Consider the following 26,645-nt stretch of genomic DNA (forward strand, 5'->3'; position numbering starts at 1 on the left):
CTGTCTAGTTTTTCTTTATAAGGTACTGTACGGAAATTGATAGTGGGGATAGTGGGTAAAAAAGGTTACGGTTATGTATTTGTGTTTTTCATACTATATTATTGAGAAAGGTGTTGAATTTCTCATTAAAGTCAAGGTGAGGGTCCATTGAAAGGATTAATAAAGCTGGGACGGGTCTCGCTTTTGAAAAAGCGAGTCAGAAGCTGTGTTTCCACAGAACACTTTTGTCGTAGTACCCTGGGAACCGTAGATAACCTAGACTGACATGTACCTAAAACTGTTTTGCGTTTCCACCACAGACAGTAGTCTTAAAACATAGGCAGGCTTGTAATCAGATGTTAATAGCCATGTCACTGCTCAAACCAGCTTTTGCTGTATTTGCGCTTCATCAATGATCCAGAGGAACGTCTGCACCTCGTTGATCATCAATGGAAGGGGCTTGAGCAATATTTTCAGAACAAACAAGAACAGGCTGAAGTGATAAGGGTCTCTGTCCTAATCAATGGGATATTTAAAAATAGCAGGTCTGTAGTTTGAGTCTTTGTCAAACAGGAGTGTTAATCTCTATTGACCAATCAACGGACTGCAGTGTTTCTAGCTCCACCTTTTACTATCTGATTAGTGTGCTTAGTACCTTAACAGGGCTGATGGAAAAAAAAAGGGTATGATTGTATTGGTACCCTCCAAAACTTTTCACATTGGCAATGCAAAGACAACCGTTCTAATGTGTTAAGAACTGACCTAAACTGACTGGACTGACTGGACTGCTTCCCTACCCTAATAATTTTCATATAGTCTCTAAAGCCAATTTAAAGTGGATGTAGGCATCACATCAGCATGTACCATTTGGTTGCACTGACATTTACAATTCCAGTAAATTATGAATGAACCCATTTCTAGGGACGTGACTAAACACAAGTAAGTATGACATGAATAAACTTTTCCAGAATAGTACGCTGCCTGTGCTGCAGTTCATTTTCCTGGTATAAAAATAGACGTGACTATGAGTTGAGTGCAAACTCAGGGTGAGTGATGTGGAAGCATTAAGGGAGACCATGAGTGCGTATGTGTGTTGGGGTGGTGCGATACAGCGTATCATTTTCTATGACAAAACATTAGGTTTCTGGCTGTTTGTGTTTTGAACACAGTAGATTTCTGCTTAAGGCAGCGGGAAGCTTGAGTTGTCAAGACAACCATGGAGACTGCACTGGTTACTGCAGAGACATTCAGCGTTTTCTCTCCTCAGACAGTGTTGCTTTAGGGTAACATAATATCAGATGTGTGTTTGCTATATGTTTGAAGAGCAACTGAGTGGTAGTAATTGGACTCAAATATGTCTGCCTCCTGCTATCTTCTCAAAAGCTGCTTGGCAACTTTTGAAAGTCTCCCTCGTGTCAAGAGAGACTGTGCCGCGGTTCCACTTCACCACTGATTTGGACTAAGTAGGTGCTGAATATATTTCCCTGGCAACAGCTGCATTATTTACAATATAATCAACACAGCACTCTCAAGAACTTCGAAGATGACAGAGAAACAAACAAAGAGACAGCAAAGGAATGAAAGAGAATTCTGTGCCTGATGTTGTGATAATTACAGACAGTATCGCCCCGCAAATTCAAAACTACTGTACAGTTTTTATGGCATATTATGGAAAAAATGATCATGGAAAATTTCCAAGAACCAGAAAACAGAAAAACACTCTGCAGTGACAGAACTCTGCATAGTACAGTGCTCAAAAATGGCCAGTTTAGCTGTTGAGTTCCTAAAAATGTATCCTGGTGGGAAGGTGTTGATTGAAAATGGTTCCCCCCAGTGTCAAATAGGTGATTACATCCCTGGAGGAATATGTTGAAAATAAGGCATAAAATTCGCTGTTTTTTATATAATTTTTTTAAGTTACTTTATTGTTTGTATCATTTTAAAGAACATAGAAAACAGAATAATACATTTGTGTCTACCATACACAAAACACGCTTAAAATAAATCAAAAACAAGTAAAAAAGCTCCTTCTTAAATAAAAGCAAATATCTACACATATATTCTTACATAAACATACACATACATACACATGCATACAAATATGAAAATATAGACACACTTGTCCAAAAAACGCTCATCCATATACTTACACATTCTAATCAGCCTGAAAGAGTTCAAGGAAAATATTGGTTTGGGTTCTTTGGGTTTTTTCTCCATAATATTTATATTGTATACTGTGTCGATCCACTTGTTTTATATTGATATATTTTTCTTAAGCCATTTTCTGATGAAAGCCTTTTTGCTTGCCACTAACAACACCCTCAGCAAGTATTTATCACACTTGGCACAATGAAGCTCTTCCAGATCACAGAGGTACATGATTTTTAAGTTAAAACATATTTTCATCTTAAAAATTGCGTCCAGGACATGAAATGTACTTTCGTAGCTGACATAACGCTAAGATAAACACATTTTTCCATAAAATAAAATCTATAAAATCAATTTACAGCATTAATCCAACTCTCAACTGCTGGTATTGAAGTCCATATTCTGCCCTCTGTTGTGTGAAACTGGTACTGAACCTCCAGCACAGCAGGAGTGGGCAGGCTTTCACTGAGGTCACTGAGGTCGTTTAAATAATGCTCGAGTTCCCTCGCTTGAGTATCCAGATCGGGCAGGATCCATGATGTTGACTTGTTACTTGTACTCTGTAATGGCATAAATGTTTTAAAATATAGAAGATAATATCGTTTCCTGGCTTATTTCTGTACATCTTTGGAAACTAAAATCAACAGTAACTTTGCTCCCTGGCTGATCAGTGTTCTCTCTCTCTCTCTCTCTCTCTCTCTTCTCTCCCTCTCTTTCTCTCTTTCTATCTCTCTCTTGTTTAACACCATTTGGTGTTTTTTTGATTGATTTGGTTCATGTGTTTGAACAAACTCTACTGAGTTCCTTCAGTGGCTATATTCCTCCTCCACAAATCACTCCCACCCAATCCTTTAGTTGCCTAAACTATGTTCTGGACTGGAGATGTGCGTAAGCACTGGCTTGCTATTTTCAGCTGAATGAAAAGAGTCTTGGCACTTGGACTCAGGATGAAATCTGTTTTGTTCTGCTGAATTTGGCTTTCACCACATGCACAGTATCTGCATGTAACAGAGTTAAAGAACTCTGTTTAATGATGTCCTACAGTAAAACCACAATCATTTGACTGAGTAGCATGACTTTCAAATCATTTGTTTGGAAAACGTTTTCCTTAGTAACATAAATACAACATGTATCATGGTGGTGACAAGAAAATGTCTATGTTTTGGGCTGATTGAGTACATTTGTTTGTTAGGTGTCTGTAGAAAATGGTAATAGTAGTATTCATTTTTGATTTAACAGGTTGAAGTACTCCCTCACATCAAGCAGCCACTGCCTCAACTATGAATCACATGGCATTTGTTTTGTATAAGGAAAAGATTCAGACCCTGAATAAAAAAACATTTCCAAACACGTCACTTCTGATGCAAAATGACACACACTGCCATATAGTTGACAGACAGTTGAACATATAATGGACACTGTTTTTTTTAGCTTTACCCCCCACCCCCTCCAAACAAAACAACAACAAACAAACAAAAAACAAGGACATTTGTTGGCTTTCAGAGGTTCAGCCCATTGCTAACCCATCATTCATTTCATCTTTAGACATCAGTGTTGATGCAAGGACTCTGCTCAAGGTCACTCTGAACTCATCAACACTTAACAACTGCTGTATTATAATAACCGCTGGAAGTGAGTGACAGTCTCATAGATTTTAAGACCAAAGCGCACACTGCCTGCTGATCAAAATAGTGAAGCTGAGTGGATATAATATTCACAAATCTCTCACAAGTGCATGCACCCAAACAGAGAGGTGAGGTCAGTATCACCTGCCTGGTGGATTCGCTGTCCTTTTGCTCTTTTCATTAACTACTGAATTCACTGGCTTTCAATAGGCTCTTTCAGCGTGTCATGCTACACCACCATTGAGCTACAGCCACGTTGCCACCCATCTTTCTTAATGGGGACTGGAGACTGTGGAGCTGCCTTGTTGCCATGGCAGCAAGTGCTTTCACATTCTCCCCACATAGTGTGGAGTGTGCATGTTGTTCCCTCCAAACTGGAGCGCGCCACAGCAGAGACAGGTCTGCTCTCAGACAGGACCGAGCGAGGGTTATTTACCTCCCGCTCTGATACCAGATGCCCTCTTAAGCCAGCCACCCACACTCTACTTTCCATTCTCTCGATTACTTATGCATAGTATTTCCCAGTGGCTGCTCTCACATACTGAACTGAACTTTTCTCCAAAACTTACTTTTTTATACTTCTGTAGGCAAGAGTGTGTCACTAAATTTTAAGCCCCATGCAAAAGTACTTTTCTGTTGGTCCTCTTCCTCTCTTGATCCATATCTCTCTTATGCATGTTTAGATTTTTTTTTAAAGTCAGTTTGCTTTCGTTCATTTTCCCTGATTTCTCTTTCTTGGGGAAAGACATGACTGTGTACCCTGGTGCTTCAGAAGCAGTCACTCACTTGACTTTAGCTGTGTTTACAGCATGGATGTATTAAGAGACCTGGGTACAGCATTTGAGACGGGGCCCCTAATATTCCTATGAAAGATGTACAGTGGCACATGAAGCCAAAATCGCTCTATTTCCACGTTATGAAATTAGCCACATTGAGCATGTGCACAAGATAAGTTAAGGCGGCTGAGCAGCTGACTCTGGGTTCAGCGCTTTGTTAATTTGAGTTGGAATAAAATGATTTAATCTTGCAGCTCTTCTAAACTTTTGAAGCACAGTTATTGGACTGAATGGATCAAATCCCAACAGTGACAAAATTCAGCCTTTCAACCGATATATTCAGCCAATTTGTATTGCACTATAGCACTAATTATTTAGAAATAAGAAAGTAAAAAACAAACAAACAAAAAAGAAATATTTTCACCCCAGGACTTTCAAGGGCCCTGCAGGGCAATCAGTCCCACTTTACCCCCCAGTATGACGCCCCTGTCTGTAGGCTTAACAGTGAGTGGACTAGGACTAACTAGGGCTCCAACAAGGGGGAGACATCAAAAAGTCTGATATTAAAAGTTTGTTTTTATCCGCAACTTTGAAATTTTACGTTATTAGCAATATCTGCAGAGTATAACTGTTTTGAAAGTAAATAGTCTGGCAGAGTATTTCCAGTTTCCAAAACCATATTAGAACATTTCAGAGGCACCTTCCCCTCTCGAGAGGGTAAATGGTTTAGTCCACTCCAAACGCTTTTGCCAGAATTTACCTTAATACATCCATGCTGTGTAGGGCTAACCTGTAACCAAACATGTCGTCTAAAAAAAGAGAAAGAAGGAAAACTGGGCTACCTGAAGAGAGAAGAAAGGCTGAGTTAGAAAGAAAACGATCACAAGTGTCAACAAAACGTGTTACAAATGTTTCGCAGTGGGCTATTGTAGGTAGCTAGCTAACACAACTAGCAAGCTAATATTGCAGTAGTTAGCTAACTTGCTGTTTATCAAATAACGTGTAACGTCAGCGTTGCCTTCACTTTCAGAAGTGAGTATTTAATTCCACTACTGTTGTAATTGTGTATATAAAAACGTCATTAATTTTATGCAAACGTCTGAGCCAAGCTATGCAGTGATTTTGGTATTTATACAATATGAATAAGTTGATCGATGCAAACAGCATGTACAGCATGCATTTTCCCATATTTGACTGTATGCATCATACTTGCCTCCCTGTCCTGTGCGTGTGAGGATCAATGTTACATGTCTGGACATGTCTGCTGCATGTCAGAGGAGGCTCATTCAGCACAAGTGAGTGTGTGGTGAGGATGCAGAGCAGTGTGTGGGTAATGACGCTTGGATAATTGTTTGCTGGGCACTGATCAGAACAGTTTCAAGGTAATGTGATTAATCTCTTCAGATATTAGAGGAGGTTGTGAATGAAAAAGTTCACCCAAAACTTAAATTGGAACTTATGTATTGCCTCTCAGTAAAGGTCATGCAGTGTTATAACCTGCAGCAACTGGAGCCCACTTGAGTTTTCATTGTGTTTTTTGCTGAAGGCTACTGTGTATGAGTAAGAGAGAGCACTGAGAGGCAGTGTGTAGACATCTGTGTGTTTAAAAATGGAGGAATGTAAGCATAATGCAATGCTGATTTGTTGAGATGGTGAAGGAGTGCTATGCAGTAAGTCCTTCTCCCATGTCTATTGCTTTACTAATATTACTCCTGTTTATACCACTACATGACAAAGGCTAGATCTTGTTATGGTTGGGAGCACTCCCTCTTACTATGTGTGCACCACACTGAGGAATGTTACACTTAGTTGTGTGTGCTCAGACTAAAAGAGCACATGCAACTAGGCCAGCAAAACCCCTCTGTCAGGTTGGAACACAGTAATCAGCATTCAAAAGTAATCCATAGTATCTGAAAAGCTGTCAACAAAGATGAAATATTCTTGATTTGTGCTGAAGACTTTAACACCCTGCAGCGCTTGGTGTAATTCCTCTCAATTTACAGTGTAATGTTTGGTACTAATTGAACAGTGCGTACTGATACATGTATAAAACAAAATGTGGAGTTATGTAATAAGGGGAAACAAGGAGCATTGTCAGGAACATGTCCTAGTCCTATAAACTATACATTGTATGTTGTAATGTTGGCCTACTTTTGGGGTTCAGCATTGTATTTACAGGGGACTTCAGGGTTTATGTGGACTCGGGGACTACAGTAATGATGAAGTTTCTCAGTAACAGTTGAACTGAAAACCAGAAATGTAACAGTCTAATAGCCAAGGCAGGCATATGACAACAACAACAACAACAATTATAATAATAATAATAATGTTTATTTTTATGTCACAATTCATGCATAAAATGCAACACAAAGTGCTGAACATAAAAGAACATAAAATATTTATAATAGAAGAAAAAAATAAAACAAATTTAAAAATTAATTAAAAATCAGTTACAGCTGCAGGGTTAGACAAGATAAAACAGTTTCTTATGGTTTTGTTTGAAGGTTTCAACAGATGTAGGCCTCTGAGACCTTCAGGCAGACTGTTCCAGAGTTTAGCCTCTCCTTTTAGTTCTGACCTCTGGAACAAACAAGAGTGATTTTAAGGACCTGACAGGTACATATATCTTCACCATGTCAGACAGATACAATCGTGCAAGGCCATTTAGTGGCCTAAAAACCAATAAAATCATTTAAAAATGAATTCTGTAACAGACAAGTAACCAATGTATCGCTGTCTGCTTTTTTGTCAGAACACATGCTGCTGCATTCTGTATTAGCTGTAACTCACCCATGGCTTTCATTAAATACACCAGACAGAAGATAGTTACAATAGTCCAGCTGGCAGAAGGTGATCTATTTTATGTCCCGTACTACTGTCATGAACATTTAAGGATATAAACACATTGAAAAACTGTATGCAAAGTCTTTCACATTCAGTCTGTCTCTTCTAAGGATGAGGTGGTGTCTTTCAGCACAAAACATGTCCATCATGTTCCTTAAAAAACAGTGTCAGCTGCCACTCACTTCAACAATGATGTATGCATGTTTGTGACCTGTGTGCAACTCCTATGGACGGTCAGGCAGTAGTTAAAGATACTTGTATCATAAATTGTCTTTAAATTTCTCCCCAAATGCCAGATTGTTGCCCAACAGTGGTTGTATTGTACCGGGTACTGGTACAATACAACCACTGGGTACCGGCTTATTTTCTTTAGCCGGTACCCAGGCTAAAGAAAATAAGCACATCTTGTTCCCTTGTAGTTACATGTATATATCATTGTGTACTGTTCTGGTAATCCAAAGTGTCACTGACTCCTCGTGCAGAAATGCAGAGCAAGTATTTGATGGAGCTATGTGTAGTCTCACTCTTGATCTACTCAGTGCAGTGAACATTTTTGCTCCATGCAACTCCAGCTGGATTTATGAACTCCCATGGAAAAGCTCATTTGAGCTCACTTGGCTGACATTATTTCTGACCTTCAGTGTACAGTGAGATATTTTAAGGCAAGGAAATGGCATTCTCTGGTAGATGCCCTCATGCTTCGAAATGGGGTTTCCGCATGTTTCTTTCCATTCGGGATTGTGTAGCTCCTGAGGTTTACTTTGGCTTTGCAGCTTCTTTGAAGCAATATTTGTCACAGTAGGAAGACGAGTCTGTAGCCCTTTGGCAAGTAAGACATACAGCACATGTTTTTTTTCTCAGGTTCAACAGCTGGGGAAACACATTTCATCACTAAGTGGTTCAGTATGTGTGTGTATGACAGTCACAGTGGTTGAGCCCAGTTCCTTTAGTTATGCACGTTACACCTCATGTAGGATGCAGCCGTGAGAAAGTTTGGGAACACCCACCCAAGAGCCTTTGTGGTTGTAATACCATTCACTAAGCTTGTTGTAGTAGCAGCATTGTGTGATTTGTTGCGTTCTGTGTTTTCCCCAGTCTTCAGTCTAGGTGGAGGGGACACCCTGCTCATCCCGCCTGCAGAGGAGCAGATAGCTGGCTGGCCTGGTGGTGAGGTGCCTGTCTGTAGCCTGGCTGTCTCTGCTGCGTGCTGTACAGGATAAGCAGGAGGCCTTCGGGTGAGGAGGGCCCCAGTGCCAAGTGGCTGGGCGGAGGGGGGGTGTTTATCAGCGCTGCCTGCCTGCACTGAGGGAAATATCTCTGGGGAAGAGATGGGGAGGCCTGGGGAGACCTGGGGAGACCTGGGGAGGGGATGGCAGGTTACTCTGAGTCACTTTGCAGCTGAATAGAGGTTGAGACTGTAATTGTAGAGCAGCTCGCAGGGCAGATTAGGAGGAGATTTGTCTCTGCAGGGAAACTGCATATGAAAATGAACAAGAAGGAAGCAGTGCATTTTAACAGCTTTGACGTGCTAACACACAGAACAATTTAATCCTCTGCCGGCTTGTGTACGTGCATATGTGTGAGTGTCTCTGCATTTATATGCCAATGCGAATATCCCACAGTTATTCACATTCATGCAGCATGTCTGTCTGAGCAAACGCTTTCTGAATCTCCAGCTCTCCCTCTCCCTCCCTCACCCTCCGTCTGTTGCTCCCTCCCCCTCCTTCCCTCTCTGTGTGAGCGTAGTCTGGGCGCTAAGCCAAGTAGAGTGTGTTTTTTTGAATGAATACCTGATGCGGCTGATGAGGCTGGCTGGGGGAGGAGCTGTGTCAGTGGAGTACTGAGAGAGAGAAAGAAACAGAAGGGAGGGAGGGTGGTAGAGAGGGAAAGGGAGAGAGGAAGAGAGAGAGAGAGAAGCAGCCAGGCAGAGAGGGAGCTGGCGGTCTGGTGGCCTTGCATAACACGCGTTGGAGCAGCTTTGAATGCAGGACTTGGTGTTAGCTCCAGCAGCGGGGAACTTCCTTTACCGACAGCCCCGTTGCAGGGGCAGTGTAGCCTCCAAACCGGAGAGTCCACAGAGGAGGGCAGGGCTGGAGCAGCTACAGCACAGGCTACAGGAGAGGAGAGCGGCACAAAGGAGAGACTCAGGAAGAGGAGTCCTAGGAAACACGTCTCCAACACACATACACACACACACTGAGAGGCAGGAAGAATCCTGGACATGCTCTACAAGCAGTGGCTGTGGAGAGACTGGTGAGCTATTCTTAGTACTCTAACCGGAGGAGGGGTGGGGGGTTGTCTCTTTTCCTCTTGATTTGTGGCATAGTAGTATTTTCTGCCCTGCTACTACACTCATGCGCTCTCACTGTCATTCTAAAGCCCCCAGAGGCTACAGTCACAGTATTTGTCTGAAGTCACTGTGGTAGGATTCAACAGCGTTGACCCTTTTTGGTTGTGCTCACTAAGAGGGACGCCGGCTTGTATACTGTGTGATCGGTGTGTGTTGGGCAGTGATGCAGGACTCTGAAGTCATTGTGAAGACAAACAGCCTGAACCCACTGCCTGTTCTTACTGTCTGCTTTAGTCTGCCTCACGGTTGGTCCGCCTCTTAAAGGCACAGGCTTCACTGTTGTACAGAGAAGTGGCAGTAAAATGGCTCTTTTGGGTATTAGGAAAAAGCAGTACAGCGTATTGATCTGCTCTGTGGTTAAAGCTGCTGTGTTTGTAAGGGTATTTAGGGGAGGTCCTATTTATATGCAGCAAATCACACATACACGCTCGTACATATTGTCTTCCACAGTACCTCCCCCTCTGTTTCATGCCAGAGCTCAGATTGATAATGATGTTTTTGTTTTCTATATATAGCCATTTGCTGTACTGGGTATTCACTGTGCATCTATGACTGGTCTAGCAGGTGAAACATGATGTATAGCAGTATTGACAACAGGTTTATCATCTCAGGGTCATTGCATTAGCCCTTTTTACAGTAATATTTAGTCATTGAATAATTTTGTTGCCTTTCTATTGCCTCCCTGCATCATGCTGCTGCGGAGAAATGTTATTGCTATGAAGCCGTGGATCAATGCAAGGAGTAAATAGTGGGTCTGGGAGCATGAGAGAAGACTCAGACGGAAGGAGTTAAGGTGGGGGATTGGAGGAGCTGGCGATTGCTGCGTAAGAGAGGAGATGTAACTCTGCTGGGGGGCCTCTTACCTGGAGACAACAGAGAGGAGGTTGAATGAAAACATCTCGTCTGCCCTCCTGCGTGCACAGCGATGGCAGACCGCTGCACAAATCTATTCCTCTGGTTTGTGCAGTTTTTTTGTGGTAGGTTGAAAGAGGACCACAAACGACGCTGGCTCAATCATTCTGTCTGAGCTGAAAAGCATCAGTGTGATGATCGGCACAGACAGCGTCCTGTCCCCCCTTCCTCACTGCTGTCATCCCTTCATGCATGTCTCAGAGGTGACAGTCCTTGGCCAGGGGACTGACTCAGGACTCCCGTGCTGTCTGGCATAGTGTGACAGTCACGTCTTGAAAGATTGCCTTTGTTCTCCATAGTACCACATACTCCGTATGTTTGTTGGTGTCAGTGTTCTAATAATAGGCTGACGCTGGAAAATCTAGTGATGCTTTTGGCTGCTGCGCTGTGTGTGACCATGTGCAGAAAGAGCTGTGCATAGGTCATATGAGGAAAAGGAAAGACACCTTCTTTAAGAGCATCCTGTTGTGCCTGTTGACAGTAGTGGTGGGTTTTTTGGAAATTAGATCTTGCAGGATTTGTCTGCCATTGTTGCGATAATCATAGGAGGTACTTGTGCTTCAGATGTGATGTCATTCCAGTGTTGACACGGTGTTGCTGAGGTGGGGTTGTTGCCACTGAGCGATGCTGCACAGTGAAGCTCAGGCTGTAGCGGCGGGTGTTTTGCTGATCGGGAATCTCTCAGCGAGGCGGGGGCTATGCGCTTTGGTGCTGCAGGCGCTGCTCAATGTGGGTCAGGAGAAGCAGCACTCTCTCTTCTCCCCATTCCCCATTCTCTCTCCCTCTTCTTGTTCCTAATCTTCTTTATTCTCTCACCCCTCTCCCCTTTTCCTCCTTTTCCTCCTTCTACACAGTTCTGTCATCTTCTATCTCCTTTCTCCCTCTCCTCCCCCTCACTCTCCTCTTTCTGTTTCTGCATCTCCAGCTCTGCTGCTCTCCCCCTTTGTTACATCTGTTGGATCTACCAGGCTGTATAGTTAGATGAATTGTACAGAGGTTTTTTTCGCTGCTTATGGATGCAGTGACCTTGTCAAAGCCAGCATTAGAGGTAGATGCATCTAAATAGAAACTGACCAAGGTCGCCTTCTGTGTTTTTTCTCCCCCCTCTGTCTTTATGTAACATGTCTGCCTGCTGTAGTGGACCTCCTCTGTTATATGAAATACAATTTAGCACTGTCAAACAGCCTGGCACCTCTGAATGGAATGTAGGGGGAGAAAAATGAATGGATGGATGTGTGAAAGTGTGTGTCACACACTCCCATCTCTGTGGTGCCTCTGGCTAATGAACAACTCAAGAGTCGTGTGCATTGACCCACAGTTAAACCTGCAGGAAAGAGCAGTCAATCTGAAAAAGAAACTGTGAAAAAAATAGAGCTCATGGGAAGAAAAAAGCTGCATGTGATGGCTGTTGAATTAATGGATGCACTACATATTGTTTGTGTTTTCTTGCTTGTTCTATATGAGCATGCATGCATACATATGAATCTACAGTATTTGTGACCATGATTTAGGCTAGCTCTGCAGTCAAACATTGATAATGGCTAGCTACTGCTGTAACTTGTTCACAAAGTTTACCTTTCATTAACCCACCTATAATACCATGAGTTCCACTTATGTTCCCATTTCTTGTTGCGAATGAAGAGCTTTTTCCATTACTCATTTAATCTGGCCTTCACTCTGCCTCTCTCTAAACCAAACACTAAGAGGAGCTACTCATTCATTGTTTGTTGTCCACTTTGTATTCCCTTGAACTTTGAAACACCACTCAAATGGAGGACAGCGGAAAGCCATTGTTAAAATATTTTGAAGCACCTCGATGTGGCCCATTTTCACTTCTTGCAGAACGTTCCATAATCAAATTTCAAGCCATATTGTTTTAACTTTATTTTTCTGATGTGCCCACTGACCCAGAGTTTCTGTCTGGAGGTGGATGTTATATTTACAGTAGCCCCACTGACTCAACACAAGACCGAGGGAGTGTTAAAACAAAGACAAAAACATAAGCTCCTCGGAGGCTGTTACTCTGTGCTGTTCTCCTTTCACTGCTCTGCTTTCTTACCCTAGAGCCTGGAGCAAGATAACAGCCAACAGCAACGCACGTACACTTAGCCTGTACACACAAGCGAGAACACACACACACACACACACCCAGACACACATACCCAGACACACAAACGCCGCAGTTCAGGAAACTCCTGTCCGTTGGTGAAAACATTTAAGAGCTTTTTCCATGTTATGTAAATGATGACACATAGCATCGTTTTGTGCTTTCTTATATATCATATAGCATTACTCATGCAGAGACCGGTTGAGTTTTCACAGATTTGCACATGTAGATCCTCAAGGTGCATCTTTATAAGTGGATGTCGGTGAAACGTACACAGAGTGGCCTACATGTTGTGTTCAAGTGCGTTAACACAAATCAGATGCAGTTGTTATATCAGGTACCACCTTGTGGCAAAATACAGAACAACACCTTCACTTACATGAAAGCAATGGCATTTTTAAGAGTGAAGTATTTTGGTGTTTGCTGTTTTACATTTGCAGCCCTGCAGGAACATTTTGTGAATATGGTTAATAAACACAGGCTGTGCTTACTGAGCTAGCTCTGCAGTGCAATTAAACTAATGAGACTGAATTGATTTTCAAGTCAAGTCAAGTTTATCTATATTGCCCCAATTTAGAAACTGTCCTAGAGAACTTAAAATCATGTACAGCATATAATTATGACTTTTCAATTTGATTTTGATTATCTGATTTGAGCTTCTCTTTGCCATCAGATTCCTGCCGATATCGTGGAAGAGGTGGATCGGTCAGAGATGATTCCTCATGAAGTCTGTGGAGCTCATTTTCTGAGCTGGAGTGACTCCATCTTCAACTCTGTACTGAGACCTGGAGCTGCCTACCAGTGAAAACAAAGAGAGCCACACAGCACACAGAGAGGCCGACCACAGCACATAACCACTTGAGAGAGAAAAGAAGACCCAGAAGAGCTTAGAATTACTACCTGGGAATATTAAAACCACGCTGACACAATGAAATCCAACCAGGAGCGGAGTAATGGATGCTTGCCTCCTAAGAAGCGTGAGATCCTGGCTCTGGAGCAGAGGCCAGTGGTTGTAGCCACAGCAACACCTCCAGCTGCAGTGGTTACTGACAGTCCCCACACAGAGAACCTAGCATGGCTGGCAAGTGTAGCTAGCGAACGCTGCCGATCCAGGGACGCAGAAAGCCCCAGATGTCCCATTACCTCCACTTCCTCCTCTTCTCCTTCCACTTCTATCCCTTCCTCGGCCACTCCTCTGTCTGCGGTACCCCTGGCCTCTCTGCCCACAGTTTACCCCACAGCCCTTCCCCAGCAGGCTGGGACTATCCAGTTTGCCCAGCTGGGGCCCAATGTTCAGTTCATCAGCTCTGGGCCCTATGCCGGCTACATCTCCTCTCACATCATCTCCACCAATACTGGTTCTACACCTAACAGCTCGGCCATAGGACAGCGTCCCCAGCTGGATGGTTACACCACTGCCCTCATCTCCCCTAACACGAAAGGGGAGCAGCAGTTTCAAATAGGCCTTTCTCCCACAGAACTGGCTCCTGTGTCGCTTCCGAGCTCTCCCCAGGTCACCAGCCAGTACATTCACCTGGACAGCAGAACGCCTCTAACTGTCAGCGGAAACGCTGTCACTTCACCCACTGCCCACCTCCAGCTCCATCCTCACACAGCCGTCCTCCCTCAAACGCTCACCCTCGCTCCCTCCCAGCTGGTGGTTCAGTATGCAGATGGTTCAGTTGGAAAGAAACCAGAGGGGCATGCTAAGGGTGTGCTGAATGGGGAATTAGAGGCGGTCAAACAGACCAAAACTCCCACTCATCAAGTGAACCATCAGCAGGTGCAGAGCTATGAGGCCAGACACATCCTCCTGCCTGCAGACTACAGCCAGAACCCTGCAGGACTCCAGACCTCCTTAGTGCTGTTGGCCCAGCCCAACCATGGAGCTGAACGGGAAACTGGCTCAAATAAGATCTCTTTAGTCCAGACTGAGAAGGGAGGCATCTGTTTGGGGAAACCAGTGTCCAGATCCTCCTCCTTCACCTCCCTTTCTTCCTCAGATGTGGTTAAGTCTGTTGCTCCACATACAGTCATCCAGACCACTCTACCCCCTGAGGAGCTGCCAGCGAGTCTGTATTCCACCACACAGCCACCAATCATCGGCTATATCACCAGTGCAAATCAGCACGCTGTCAGCTACCACGCAGCATTGCCTCAGCACCTGGTCATCCCGAGCGGCCAGTCCCTTCTCATCCCGGTCAGCGGCACCAATAACGGCACAGAAATTGAGGTTAGTCGTGCTGTTGGTGCCCTAACTGCTACCACTGCCCCTCAAATATCCACCGCCATGCCACATGCCTATCTGGCCACAGCACTGTCCAAGTGTGAGGCGCTTGGGCCAGATGGAAATCAACCACCCCCTGCTGTGGCACAGGCACCAGCAATGCCAGTCCTGCCCTCAAACCCGGCTCCTGCAGTGGTTGCAGCTCCCTCCCCAACTCCTGCTCCGGTCCCCAGTCCCGCCCCTGTTTCCATCCAAGCCTCCCACTCCATCTCCTCTCCCTCCTCTCCTGTGGCACTTCCTCCATTCTTCATGCGAGGCTCTATCATCCAGCTGGCTGATGGGGAGCTGAAGCGCGTGGAGGACCTGAAGACGGAGGACTTCATCCAGAGTGCAGAGATTAGCAGTGAGCTGAAGATTGATTCGAGCACTGTGGAGCGTATTGACAGTGGACAGAGTCCTAATGCTGTGGTCATACAGTTTTCTGTGGGAGAGCTCAAAGCCCAGGTAAATTATTTCTCATTCGTCATTCTTAAATGTTTAAACATGAGTTTCATTTATCAAACCACTATGTGTAGAATCTGAGATTATTTGGCACCCTCTAGTGATGGTATCAAAAAACTGTGGCAGACAGCAGTGCATAAAAAAATATAAAGGTAACAGAATTCTATATAGTATCATAATGTAATGAAATAAATGAGAAAATGTATGACAGAATCCACTAGTGATAAGCATGGTTGAGCTCCTCTTGTTCTCATTATGGCATCAATTTAGACCTCAGCTGCAAAATAAAAATCCATGAAATCCATATCTGATGCAGAGCTGAGAGAATCAGAGCAACACTATCATTATTTTCCAACCTACCAATTGTTCTCCCGCTGTACCAACCCTGATCCTGTTTTGGTACCAGATGCCAAAATATAACATTTAATTACACACCATTCAAAAGCCAAGAGTCATTACTTTTATAGATGAATAAAGCTAGCAATGTTACAGACCCCATGTCTGTAAAGGGCGACAGAGCTCCAGGGATATTGGATTTTTAAGGCTGAAACCAATGTTGATGTTTCATTATGTGAATATAGAGAAAGATAGCTGTTTGTTGAGTCGCATTCCCAGGTTATGGGGTGGTGGTCAGACTGAACCACCAAATCAAAGTGTCTGTATTAGAGGTTGACTGTTGTTGACTGATATACCGATACTGATTATTAGTAGTTAATGAGACCAATAACCGATATTTGAATACTATATTGAAACTCCAAAACAAAGCTTTGTTTAAATGCCTTTAGCAAATGTTTGATAAAAACTGAAACTTTCAACATCATATACAGAATGTTTCTTGCAACTTAAAAAAAAAAGTTCAGTGAAAATATTAAGAAGAAATTAATTATTAAAAAGAGCTAAAATGCCAAGCGTTATATACTGCACCTTTTAAAAGGAAATGTTAATTTAAACATGAATAAATAACACAAATACTTCTGATAAGGATCTGTTGAATTTGGTCATGAAAGGAGCTGTATGCAACATTCAGAGCATTAATATAGCAGCAAACCATTATTTGCTATGTAAAGATATAGTGTAGTAATGGTGCCATGAGCAGATAATGAAGTCATGCCCGCTTTGTTTGTGTTATAATTGGACTCTGTCTGATGTTGTGGTAGATGGTGTGGCAGCGCATGCATGTTAGTCCCTGTGTCCTCAGCCATGCACATGTGTATTCCACTGGCTAGCTAATCGCCGCCTCAGTACATTGTGCTCATATGGCGGTTAACTGTTGATATTACGGAAGCGTAGCACCCACCTTCCAATTTCCTCCAGATATAAAGTAAAAGCTCAGGCAACACTGCTGCAGTCGTCAGTGCTGTTTTTTGAATTAGCACCGTAAGCTGTTAGCCGCCAGCTCAGCCGCCTCCATACTGATAACTGTGTGCAGACTCTGAATCATAGATATGCTCTTAATGTTACATACAGCTCATTTGATGTATTCTAATGAGCAGGGCAATTTATGCAGGATTATTTTTTTATGGAAAATACATTTATCAGTGCTTTCTGATGGACAAATGACAGCATTACATAAAAATGACCTGAATCATTTGTTTGTTCTGTTTGTCCTGTAATGTTTTGCTTTTTTTTGAAAGACAGCATTACTGACATGTTTGTGATAAACAAAAATTGTATTAGCTGAATGAACATACTAGTCCGATTCCAAAACAGACTGCACCACTAGCCCCTTTTGCCGCGGACATTTTAACTTGGCGTAACCGAAAAAGCACAGGTGTAAAAAATAACATTAACAATGGCTCCACTCCATTAAGTGTCACAGTGAGCCATGACAGTGTGACAGTGTGACGGTGTGACAGTGAGGCAGCATACACAATATCAGGACTCTAATTCTGAAGCAGCTGGATGAATCTCAGCCATCATTAATTTTATTATCACACCTGTGAATTCCCACTGTGGCATGTCAAAATGTCTTCTGTGGAAAGATCCTAAGGCTTGTTGTTTTACAAACAAACATTTATGCCAAAAGAATAATTTACAAGATGCATAATCCCATACAAATGTGCACATAGTGGCTTTGAACAGATGTGTTTCTTTTTTTAAATCCTTCACAGATATTTCAGTCTTTATTGAGCTTAAAGCTAACTGTGTTTGTTGTGTGTGTGCTCATCTCCAGGTGTGTGTGGAGGTGCTGGTGGAGTATCCCTTCTTTGTTTTTGGCCAGGGCTGGTCGTCCTGCTGCCCAGACAGGACCACCCAGCTGTTCGAGCTGTCCTGCGCTAAGCTGTGTGTGGGTGACGTATGCGTGTCACTGACCCTCCGTGGCTTGAGGACCACTACAGTAACAGACAGCCAGTCTATGGGGACCAAGCTGAAGACGGGTCACCTCTCTGACTCCTGTCACAATCTGGATGCGAGTGTCAGAAACAGTGCGAGTCCAAACGCTGCAGGCAGAAACGGTGGCCTACTCATGAAGGCTTCCAGTGCAGACAGGCTGGAGGGGGAGCAGGTAACTGGACCAGGGCCAAGATTAGAGCTACCACCAGGGTTGGGACTAGGACCAGGGGAGGGGATCTACGGAGCTGGACCCGTGCTGGCAGTCTCTGGGAGTGGAGAAGTAAGACAGGAATCAGTGAAAACAGACATACCTGGGCTTACCAAAATACAATGTGGTGATCCAGAGAGACCCACAGTCCGCAAGAGACGCTGGTCAGCTCCAGAGCGAGACCAGACTGAGAGAGCAGAGGAGGAGCCTCCTTTGACTCTGCCCAAACCCTCCTTCATCCCTCAGGAGGTTAAAATCAGCATAGAGGGCCACTCCAGCACTGGGAGTGAAAGGTGCTTGAACAAAAGAACAGACTCTTGAGAGACCTTTAAGGAATTTTGATTACCTGTGGTTTGCTTTGTGTTTATCCCTTCTCTTTCGACTCTATCCAGACTACTGTAATATAGGCTGAGTTTACACAGTATTTACATGTTTTATTTTCTTTCACACAAGTCTGATATCTATGATGAAGTACAGTAGAGCACCTTCATAAGTTGTATCACATGCGAGATCAGTGCAATCAATGCTGAAAGCAAAAATGAATGCAGTGTGAATGTTGAGTATGAATGGCAGTCAGACACCTGAGAGACATTGATAGGGGTGTCACATATCATGAGCTGGATCTCTTTTCTCACGTGGCTAAAACCTGTTGGATGCAGACCAGTTGACCATTCCTCGTTTCACGTGAACAAGCACAGACCCCGATGTCAGCGTGTAGAAAGTTGGTGACCATGTTTTGTTAATTTGGTTTGCAGTGGCGTTAATGAGTGGTTGGAGTCAAAGAGAGAATTCTGGTGTTTGATGATCAATCATTATGGCTGTGGTCTCTGCTGCCTTGTGTTTCTGATGAAGTTCTATTTTATTATCGTTTTTTTCATCTTCATACCATTGCAGATGTGGACGCTGCTGCAGGTGGTGCTGGGCCACTTGTCAATATGTGTATGTGCCTGTGTGTGTCTTTCTGTGTGTCTGTCAGACGGAGCACAGAATTAAGGTGTGTTACGTGTGTGACTGTTAGCTGTGAGCTCAGTTTTCAGTACAACCTGCACATATCAAGACTGAAAAGGCCTGAATGTAAATCACTGAATTTGTCCTCAATCAATAGAGTTTGATGCTACTGCTTTTGCAATGTATGGGTGACAGCAGTTGCACATGGGTGCATTTGTCCGATAAAGTTCTTCAAATTCACCATATTAATTTGTAAGCCTTGAAATTCCTTTCAAGGACAGCATGCGTCACATTCATTTGGAGTCATGTTTCAGGTGGTCTGATGCAGTCCAGTCCAGTTCACCCCACTTTGTGTTCTGTTTTATCGTCTCTGGTTGCCACCATCTTTCTCATTGTACATTTATGGCCTTTCTCCTGTCCTGTGCATGAGCACTAACAAGCTGTTGTTGATGGCTGATCACTAGCCTGATGCTAACTTTGTTGGCTGTCTGGTGCTGTGTAGAAAGTTAAGAATGACTTTATCAGAGCTTTTCCCATGAAACAACTACCTGCTGTGCTGGAAATTGACCCCGATGAGTGCAGTGAGAGAATGTTTAGACCATTAAACCAAAACAGTGAGCTGAAGGAGGCTAAACAGCTCTGTGGAGCGGAGAGGAACTGCAGAACCTGACTATGATTATCTCCCTTTCACAAACTTGTAGCCATCTGACCATTTGTTAAAGGTTCAGTATGGAATTCTGGACAAAATACTTGATGGCTGAGTCTGATTCCCAGGTTGTCAAATATTGACCTTGGATAGGCAGTCAGACCGAAACACCTTCCCAAAGCATCGGTGCAATCTGGAAATTTGACTCAACATTCAATTATCTCTCTCTGGGATTACATAGTGCACTTTTATTTATAAAATGTTGATTTAAGCAACTTAAAATGCAAACTTACCAATGAGGTGAACGATTAAAAAAGAAAAGAAAACAAACAGACAAAAAAAACATGGCATGATAGTTACATATTGATGGGAAAATGGTATTTTCCCATTCTATTGACCTATCCTGTGGCTTTCCTTAAAGAAACTATGGCCTTAGATGTATGTGCCTAGTTCACAGCAGCACAGTTTTTAGAGTTTTACCATTAAAACCTATTTTCTATACATATATCAGAGAACAGCTGTTTTGATTAAACCAGCTTTCTTTCTCTTTGATCAGTGAACATCACGTCATTTCTTTCTTAGAGTAGAGCCAAAATAAAACCCCATAGATCATACTCAGGAACAGTGTGTATCCGTGTGTGTATGCGTGTGTGCATGTAGGCCTGAGACAGTGTGTGCATGTCCACAGCCATGTGTGTGTGAGTTCTGAGCAGCAGCACTTTGATGAAGCATCCAGCAGGAGGTTGTTGGTGGTGTCCCTGTTTCTCAACTGTCAGATATAATAAGAATGATCAACTGACTGTTTTTAATCTGTCTTACAGGTTTATCATTAAGAGAAAACATTATCTAGAAGGGCAGGGAATGTAAACACACATCGGGCAAACTATCTCAACTTTATTTTTGATGACTGACAGAGCAACTATACAGAGAATGAAAAAGAGGAGCCAGCTAGAGTTGATCATGTACAGTAAATTGTATCTTAGAGAGTGTACAGTGTGTGTATAGATATTCTAACCCTTATGTAGCCTATGTACTGTATGTGCCACAGCGCCTCCTTCTTCAATCATTCTAGTAATCCACCAATATTAAGTGATCCTGTTATTGTTTTCGTCATTTCAGGTATTGATCGAATGTTCACGAATGTGCTACATTTCTTTGGGAACATCTTCATACATTTGGCCTCCTCAGAACTGAATTTGATTTGCACTCCCGGTAACATGCAGTAGGTGTGAAAATGACCTGCAATTGATCATTATAGCCATTGACTTTTTCTAACTCCTGGAAGGTGTTAATTGTAAACCCAGACTGTTCTCTTCTGTTTTTGTTTGACTGCTCAGGCTAAACACTGCCCAGTGACTGTTCTTCTCCAAAAATGATGTGGTCTTATATTCTTCACTGTTACGAAGAAGAGGTACTGTTTCATCAGTTTGTCTTTGTAGCCATTTGTGAGCCTGGCCTGTGTTTGTTTAATTGTTTGTTTTTTTTGTTAAGAAATTGTTTTTCAGATATAGACCTAAAATGCCATCAAGACACAGACAAATCTGTGAAATGTAGGATTGATCCTTAAAGGACTAATTTCACATTTTGGCAAATGCACTTAGTAGTTTTTTTGCTGAGACTCAGGTGAGAAATTTGGATGCACTTTGGGCTGCATGTTATATGAAAGAGGCTATATAAATTAAGTTGATTGGAAAAGATTGATACTACTCTTACATTTGTATGGTAAATATGGAGCTACAGCTAGCAGCTGGTTAGTGAAGCCCAGCACATAGACTGGAAACGGGAAAACAGTGGATGGAGCACAAAAAACGTGTCAAGATATACTACAGGCTACAACAGTATTCAGGGAGTGTATTGAGTTAGGAAGAGATGGAAAGTCACGGTCACACATGAGCAACATTAACACAGATTAACATTCACCTCCTGTTCAAAGAGGTGAATAAAACATTTGCTCTTGCTACAAAGCAAATTCATATCTTTGCATTGTGTCTAGAGACCCATGTGTGGAGGAGACATTTATGGGTGCAGTGTCTAACCAGACGTTATTGTATAACTGGCCAATGAAAAAAATCAAACTGCCCCACATTAGAGATGCTGCCTGTCTTGCAGAAAGTCAGGAGACAGACATGGAACATGAAAAGAAGAAAATGGAATCTGTACTATTAAAATCATATTTCTGTGTGTTTGCAAATTTCCCTGCTGCGGGACTAATAAAGAATCATCTCATTTCATTTATCAGCAAGCTAGCTAAGATTAGCTTTCTGTGTGAGTCACACCTGCCACTGTCCCCATTCAGCATGAAAATTGCCTTGGCAGACAATGGTAAATCGCCTGCAGTCGCTCATGTGTGACCATGTCCAAACAAACAAATCATCATATTGTGGTTTTATGGAGGAGTTATTGGTCGGACTATTTCTTGGCTGGGTGACTGAAGTCTTGTTGTCATTCTAAGTTTGTCAGGCAACCAGTGGAGACTCCAAAAAGTAGTCCTGCACATTACACTCTGTGAAACCACAAGGTACTATTATTACATGTCAGTTTTTTAACAGATACAACAATACAAAGATATAATCTTAAATGCAGCCAGGCTAGCAATTTTCCCTTGTTTCCAGTCTTTGTGCTGAGCTAAGCTAACCTGCTGGTTATGGTAGCCTACAAACGTAATAGTGGAATTTATCTTTTTATGTAACGCCACCTTTTAGCAAGAAAGTGAATAAGCGCATATTTTCCAAAATGTTCAAATGTTCCTCTAAATGCTCTGCACACCCACAGAGTTGTACTGGTTGATTAGACCTTGGCTCAGGTCAAAGCTGGGAGGAGCTTTATTGTGAATGACATGAAATTGTCAAACTCAGTACATTAGAATAAAGGTGAAAGTTTTTTGGCCCTAATAGAAACAACTAGGAGATGTCAATCAGTTTCTGATTGTTCACAGTACTGAGGGGAGGTCTAATCAGGCAGATATTATGCACCTGAATCACAGGTGTGAATGGGCTTTAAGTTCAAAGGTTCAGTAATAACAATAGACCCCTTTTGCTCACAAATAAGCTTAAACTGGGCCCCTTAGAATTTGTCATTTTCAGGGCCTTTCTAAGTAATGTTGAATATGGTGTATAAGCACCGCCTTGTGGTGATCTATGGAATTGCACTTTGTTATATGGGGTGGGGGTTGTTTTAGTCTAACTAATACACAGAAGTAATGTACAGCATGTCTGAGAGAAACTGTACTCTAACTGTACAGCATCTCAGCGATTTGTAAATAGTCAAAGTCTTCCATTATAATGTTGGTATGATCTTGTTACCAGTGGAGAGGATAAACACTGATCCCCATGTACAGACCTTTGAAGTGAAGTTTAATTTAAAAAAAATACATCATCATTTATTTGAGATAAATACAGGATACTGCTTCACCTAAGATATTTTTCTTTTGCACCAGCTTAAAAAAAACCCAGGAAATAATGGGAGAAAAAAAAGAAAAAAAAGATTTTGTAATTTGGGTCTGTTTGTTGGTTAAATCTTAACTAAGATACAGTATGTCCTACGTACAGTATGTAGTAAGTATCAATAATGTTCCCTTATTTTGATGGTGTTGAGGTTTGCTAGTCAAAAACTGTTAAATCTTTACTTCAAATGTTTGATTTTACATTTGATCAAATATATTCAAAGAAATAAAAGAGTCTAAAGAAAAAAAACAAAAAAATGCTGCATATCTTTTTTTTGTACGAATGAAAAAGATAGGGAAAATGTGTTTTGGCAGCACCCTGTATGTGAATATGTGGTTTGTCAACTGTGCGACTGTGATAAATGTTTCCACTTGAGATATGTCTGATAATAACTTAGATAATATCACCTCTGCTCTCCTGCTTTGATATTTCCCACCAGGAACTTTCATATTCTGATTAACAGCCATGACAAAACTGAACTGGGGACAATTTGGAGAAAGCGATAGCGGAATTTTTTGCAACAAAATTAACTTATTAGGGCCTGAGCACTGTCTGGTGCGAGGACCCTCTTTGAATACACAGAATTATTTTTAGGGCCCAAGCACCAAGTGGTGCAAGGACTCTACAGGAATCTACAGCCAAATTCTATTTTATGGCATAAGTAAAATAAAATATCGGCTGATATATCTGTCGGCTCTGCTGATAAAAGGGTCATGTTGTGTTGAAACAGCACAGTCAGTATCGGTATACATGTGCGATTTTTAGCCATTTCTTCAACATGCTAAATTGTGACATTTTTGGCCTTTGATTCCACTTTGTATACTATGACGCATATCTACAAGCCATAATGTTTCATTTTCAGCCATTTTTGGGGCATGTCAAAATTTGACATTTTTGCCACACTATAGAATGTGATTTTTGCCGATTTTTTTCAAGATGCTAAATTGTGATGTTTTTGGCCTTTTTGGAATTGGTTTCCACCTTGCACACTATAATGCATCTTTATAAGCAATAATATGTTGTTTTTAGCCATTTTTGGGACATGTCAAAACATGACATTTTTGCCATACTATAGTATGCGATTTTTGACCATTTTTTCAACATGCTGAATGATGACGTTTTTGGCCTTTTTTGGCCTTTGTTTCCACTTTGTATACTATAATGCGTCCCGACGAACTATAATATTATGTTTTTAGCCATTTTTGGGATATGTCAAAATATGACATTTTTTCCATACTATAGTATGCGATTTTTGACCATTTTTTCAGCATGCTAAGTTGTGACGTTTTTGGTTTTTTTTGGCCTTTGTTTCCACTTTGTATACTATAACGCGTCCCTACGAGCTATAATATGTCATTTTCAGGCAGTTTTGGGACATGTCAAAATTTGACATTTTTGCCATGCTATAGTATGTGATTTTGGGCCATTTTTCAGCATGCTAAATTGTGACGTTTTTGGTCTTTTTTGGCCTTTGTTTCCACTTTGTATACTATAACGCGTCCCTACGAGCTATAATATGTCATTTTCAGGAAGTTTTGGGACATGTCAAAATTTGACATTTTTGACATACGTACGTATGCGATTTTTGGCCATTTTTTCAACATGCTGAATTATGATGTTTTTGGTGTTTTTTGGCCTTGTTTCCACTTTGTATACTATGACGCCTCTCTCCAAGCTATAATAGGTCATTTTTAGGCAGTTTTGGGACATGTCAAAATTTGACATTTTTGCCATACTATAGTATGCAATTTTGGGCCATTTTTTCAACATGCTGAAATTATGATGTTTTTGGTGTTTTTTGGCCTTGGTTTCCACTTTGTATACTATGACGCGTCCTCTCTCCAAGCTATAATAGGTCATTTTTAGGCAGTTTTGGGACATGTCAAAATTTGACATTTTTGCCATACTATAGTATGCGATTTTGGCCATTTTTTCAGCATGCTAAATTGTGACGTTTTTGGCCTTTTTTGGCCTTTGTTTCCACTTTGTATACTATAATGCGTCTTTATAAGCTATAATGTGTTGTTTTTAGCCATTTTTGGGACATGTCAAAATTTGAAATTTGTGCCATGCTATAGTATGCGATTTTTGACCATTTTTTCAACATACTAAATGATGAGTTTTTGGCATTTTTTGGCCTTTGTTTCCACTTTGTATACTATGACGCCTCTCTCCAAGCTATAATAGGTCATTTTTAGGCAGTTTTGGGACATGTCAAAATTTGACATTTTTGCCATACTATAGTATGCAATTTTGGGCCATTTTTTCAACATGCTGAATTATGATGTTTTTGGTGTTTTTTGGCCTTGTTTCCACTTTGTATACTATGACGCCTCTCTCCAAGCTATAATAGGTCATTTTTAGGCAGTTTTGGGACATGTCAAAATTTGACATTTTTGCCATACTATAGTATGCAATTTTGGGCCATTTTTTCAACATGCTGAATTATGATGTTTTTGGTGTTTTTTGGCCTTGGTTTCCACTTTGTATACTATGACGCCTCTCTCCAAGCTATAATAGGTCATTTTTAGGCAGTTTTGGGACATGTCAAAATTTGACATTTTTGCCATACTATAGTATGCAATTTTGGGCCATTTTTTCAACATGCTGAATTATGATGTTTTTGGTGTTTTTTGGCCTTGGTTTCCACTTTGTATACTATGACTCCTCTCTCCAAGCTATAATAGGTCATTTTTAGGCAGTTTTGGGACATGTCAAAATTTGACATTTTTGCCATACTATAGTATGCGATTTTGGGCCATTTTTTCAGCATGCTAAATTGTGACTTTTTTGGCCTTTGTTTCCACTTTGTATACTATAATGCGTCTTTATAAGCTATAATGTGTTGTTTTTAGCCATTTTTGGGACATGTCAAAATTTGAAATTTGTGCCATGCTATAGTATGCGATTTTTGACCATTTTTTCAACATACTAAATGATGAAGTTTTTGGCCTTTTTTTTGCCTTTGTTTCCACTTTGTATACTATGACGCCTCTCTCCAAGCTATAATAGGTCATTTTCAGGCATTTTTGGGACATGTCAAATTTGACAATTTTGCCATACTATAGTGTGCGATTTTGGGCTACTTTTTCAACATGCTAAATGATGATGATGTTTTTAGCCATTTTTGGCCTTTGTTTCCACTTTGTATACTATAACGCGTCCCTACAAACTATAATATGTTACGCTTTTTTTGGGACATGTCAAAATCTGACATTTTTGCCATACAATAGTATGCGATTTTTGACCATTTTTTCAACATGCTGAATGATGATGTTTTTGGCGTTTTTTGGCCTTGGTTTCCACTTTGTATACTATGACGCATCGCTACAAGCTATAATAGGTCATTTTTAGGCAGTTTTTGGGGCATGTTAAAATTTGACATTTTTGCCATGCTATAGTATGCGATTTTTGGACATTTTTTCAACGTGCTAAATTCTGACGTTTTTGGCCTTTTTTTGGCCTTTGTTTCCACTTTGTATACTTAAACGTGTCCCTACAAGCCATAATATGTTGTTTTTTTAGCCATTATTTGGGACATGTCAAAATTTGACATTTTTGCCATGCTATAGTATGCGATTTTGGGCCATTTTTTCA

General features: G+C 41.6%; 1 protein-coding gene across 1 annotated transcript; it reads left to right on the forward strand.

Annotated features, from left to right (window-relative positions):
• The first annotated feature begins 9,291 nt into the window (after positions 1 to 9,291).
• LOC121945759 (ataxin-1-like) lies at positions 9,292 to 23,218 on the forward strand. The gene is made up of 3 exons (XM_042490087.1): positions 9,292 to 9,625; positions 13,415 to 15,472; positions 17,643 to 23,218. Exons 2-3 carry the CDS (start codon positions 13,670 to 13,672, stop codon positions 18,330 to 18,332), a joined length of 2,493 nt encoding a protein of 830 aa, XP_042346021.1. The 5' UTR covers positions 9,292 to 9,625; positions 13,415 to 13,669; the 3' UTR covers positions 18,333 to 23,218.
• Positions 23,219 to 26,645: the final 3,427 nt, after the last annotated feature.

The sequence above is a fragment of the Plectropomus leopardus genome, chromosome 7, assembly GCF_008729295.1.
Source record: "Plectropomus leopardus isolate mb chromosome 7, YSFRI_Pleo_2.0, whole genome shotgun sequence".
NCBI classification, from domain to species: Eukaryota; Metazoa; Chordata; class Actinopteri; order Perciformes; family Serranidae; genus Plectropomus; species Plectropomus leopardus.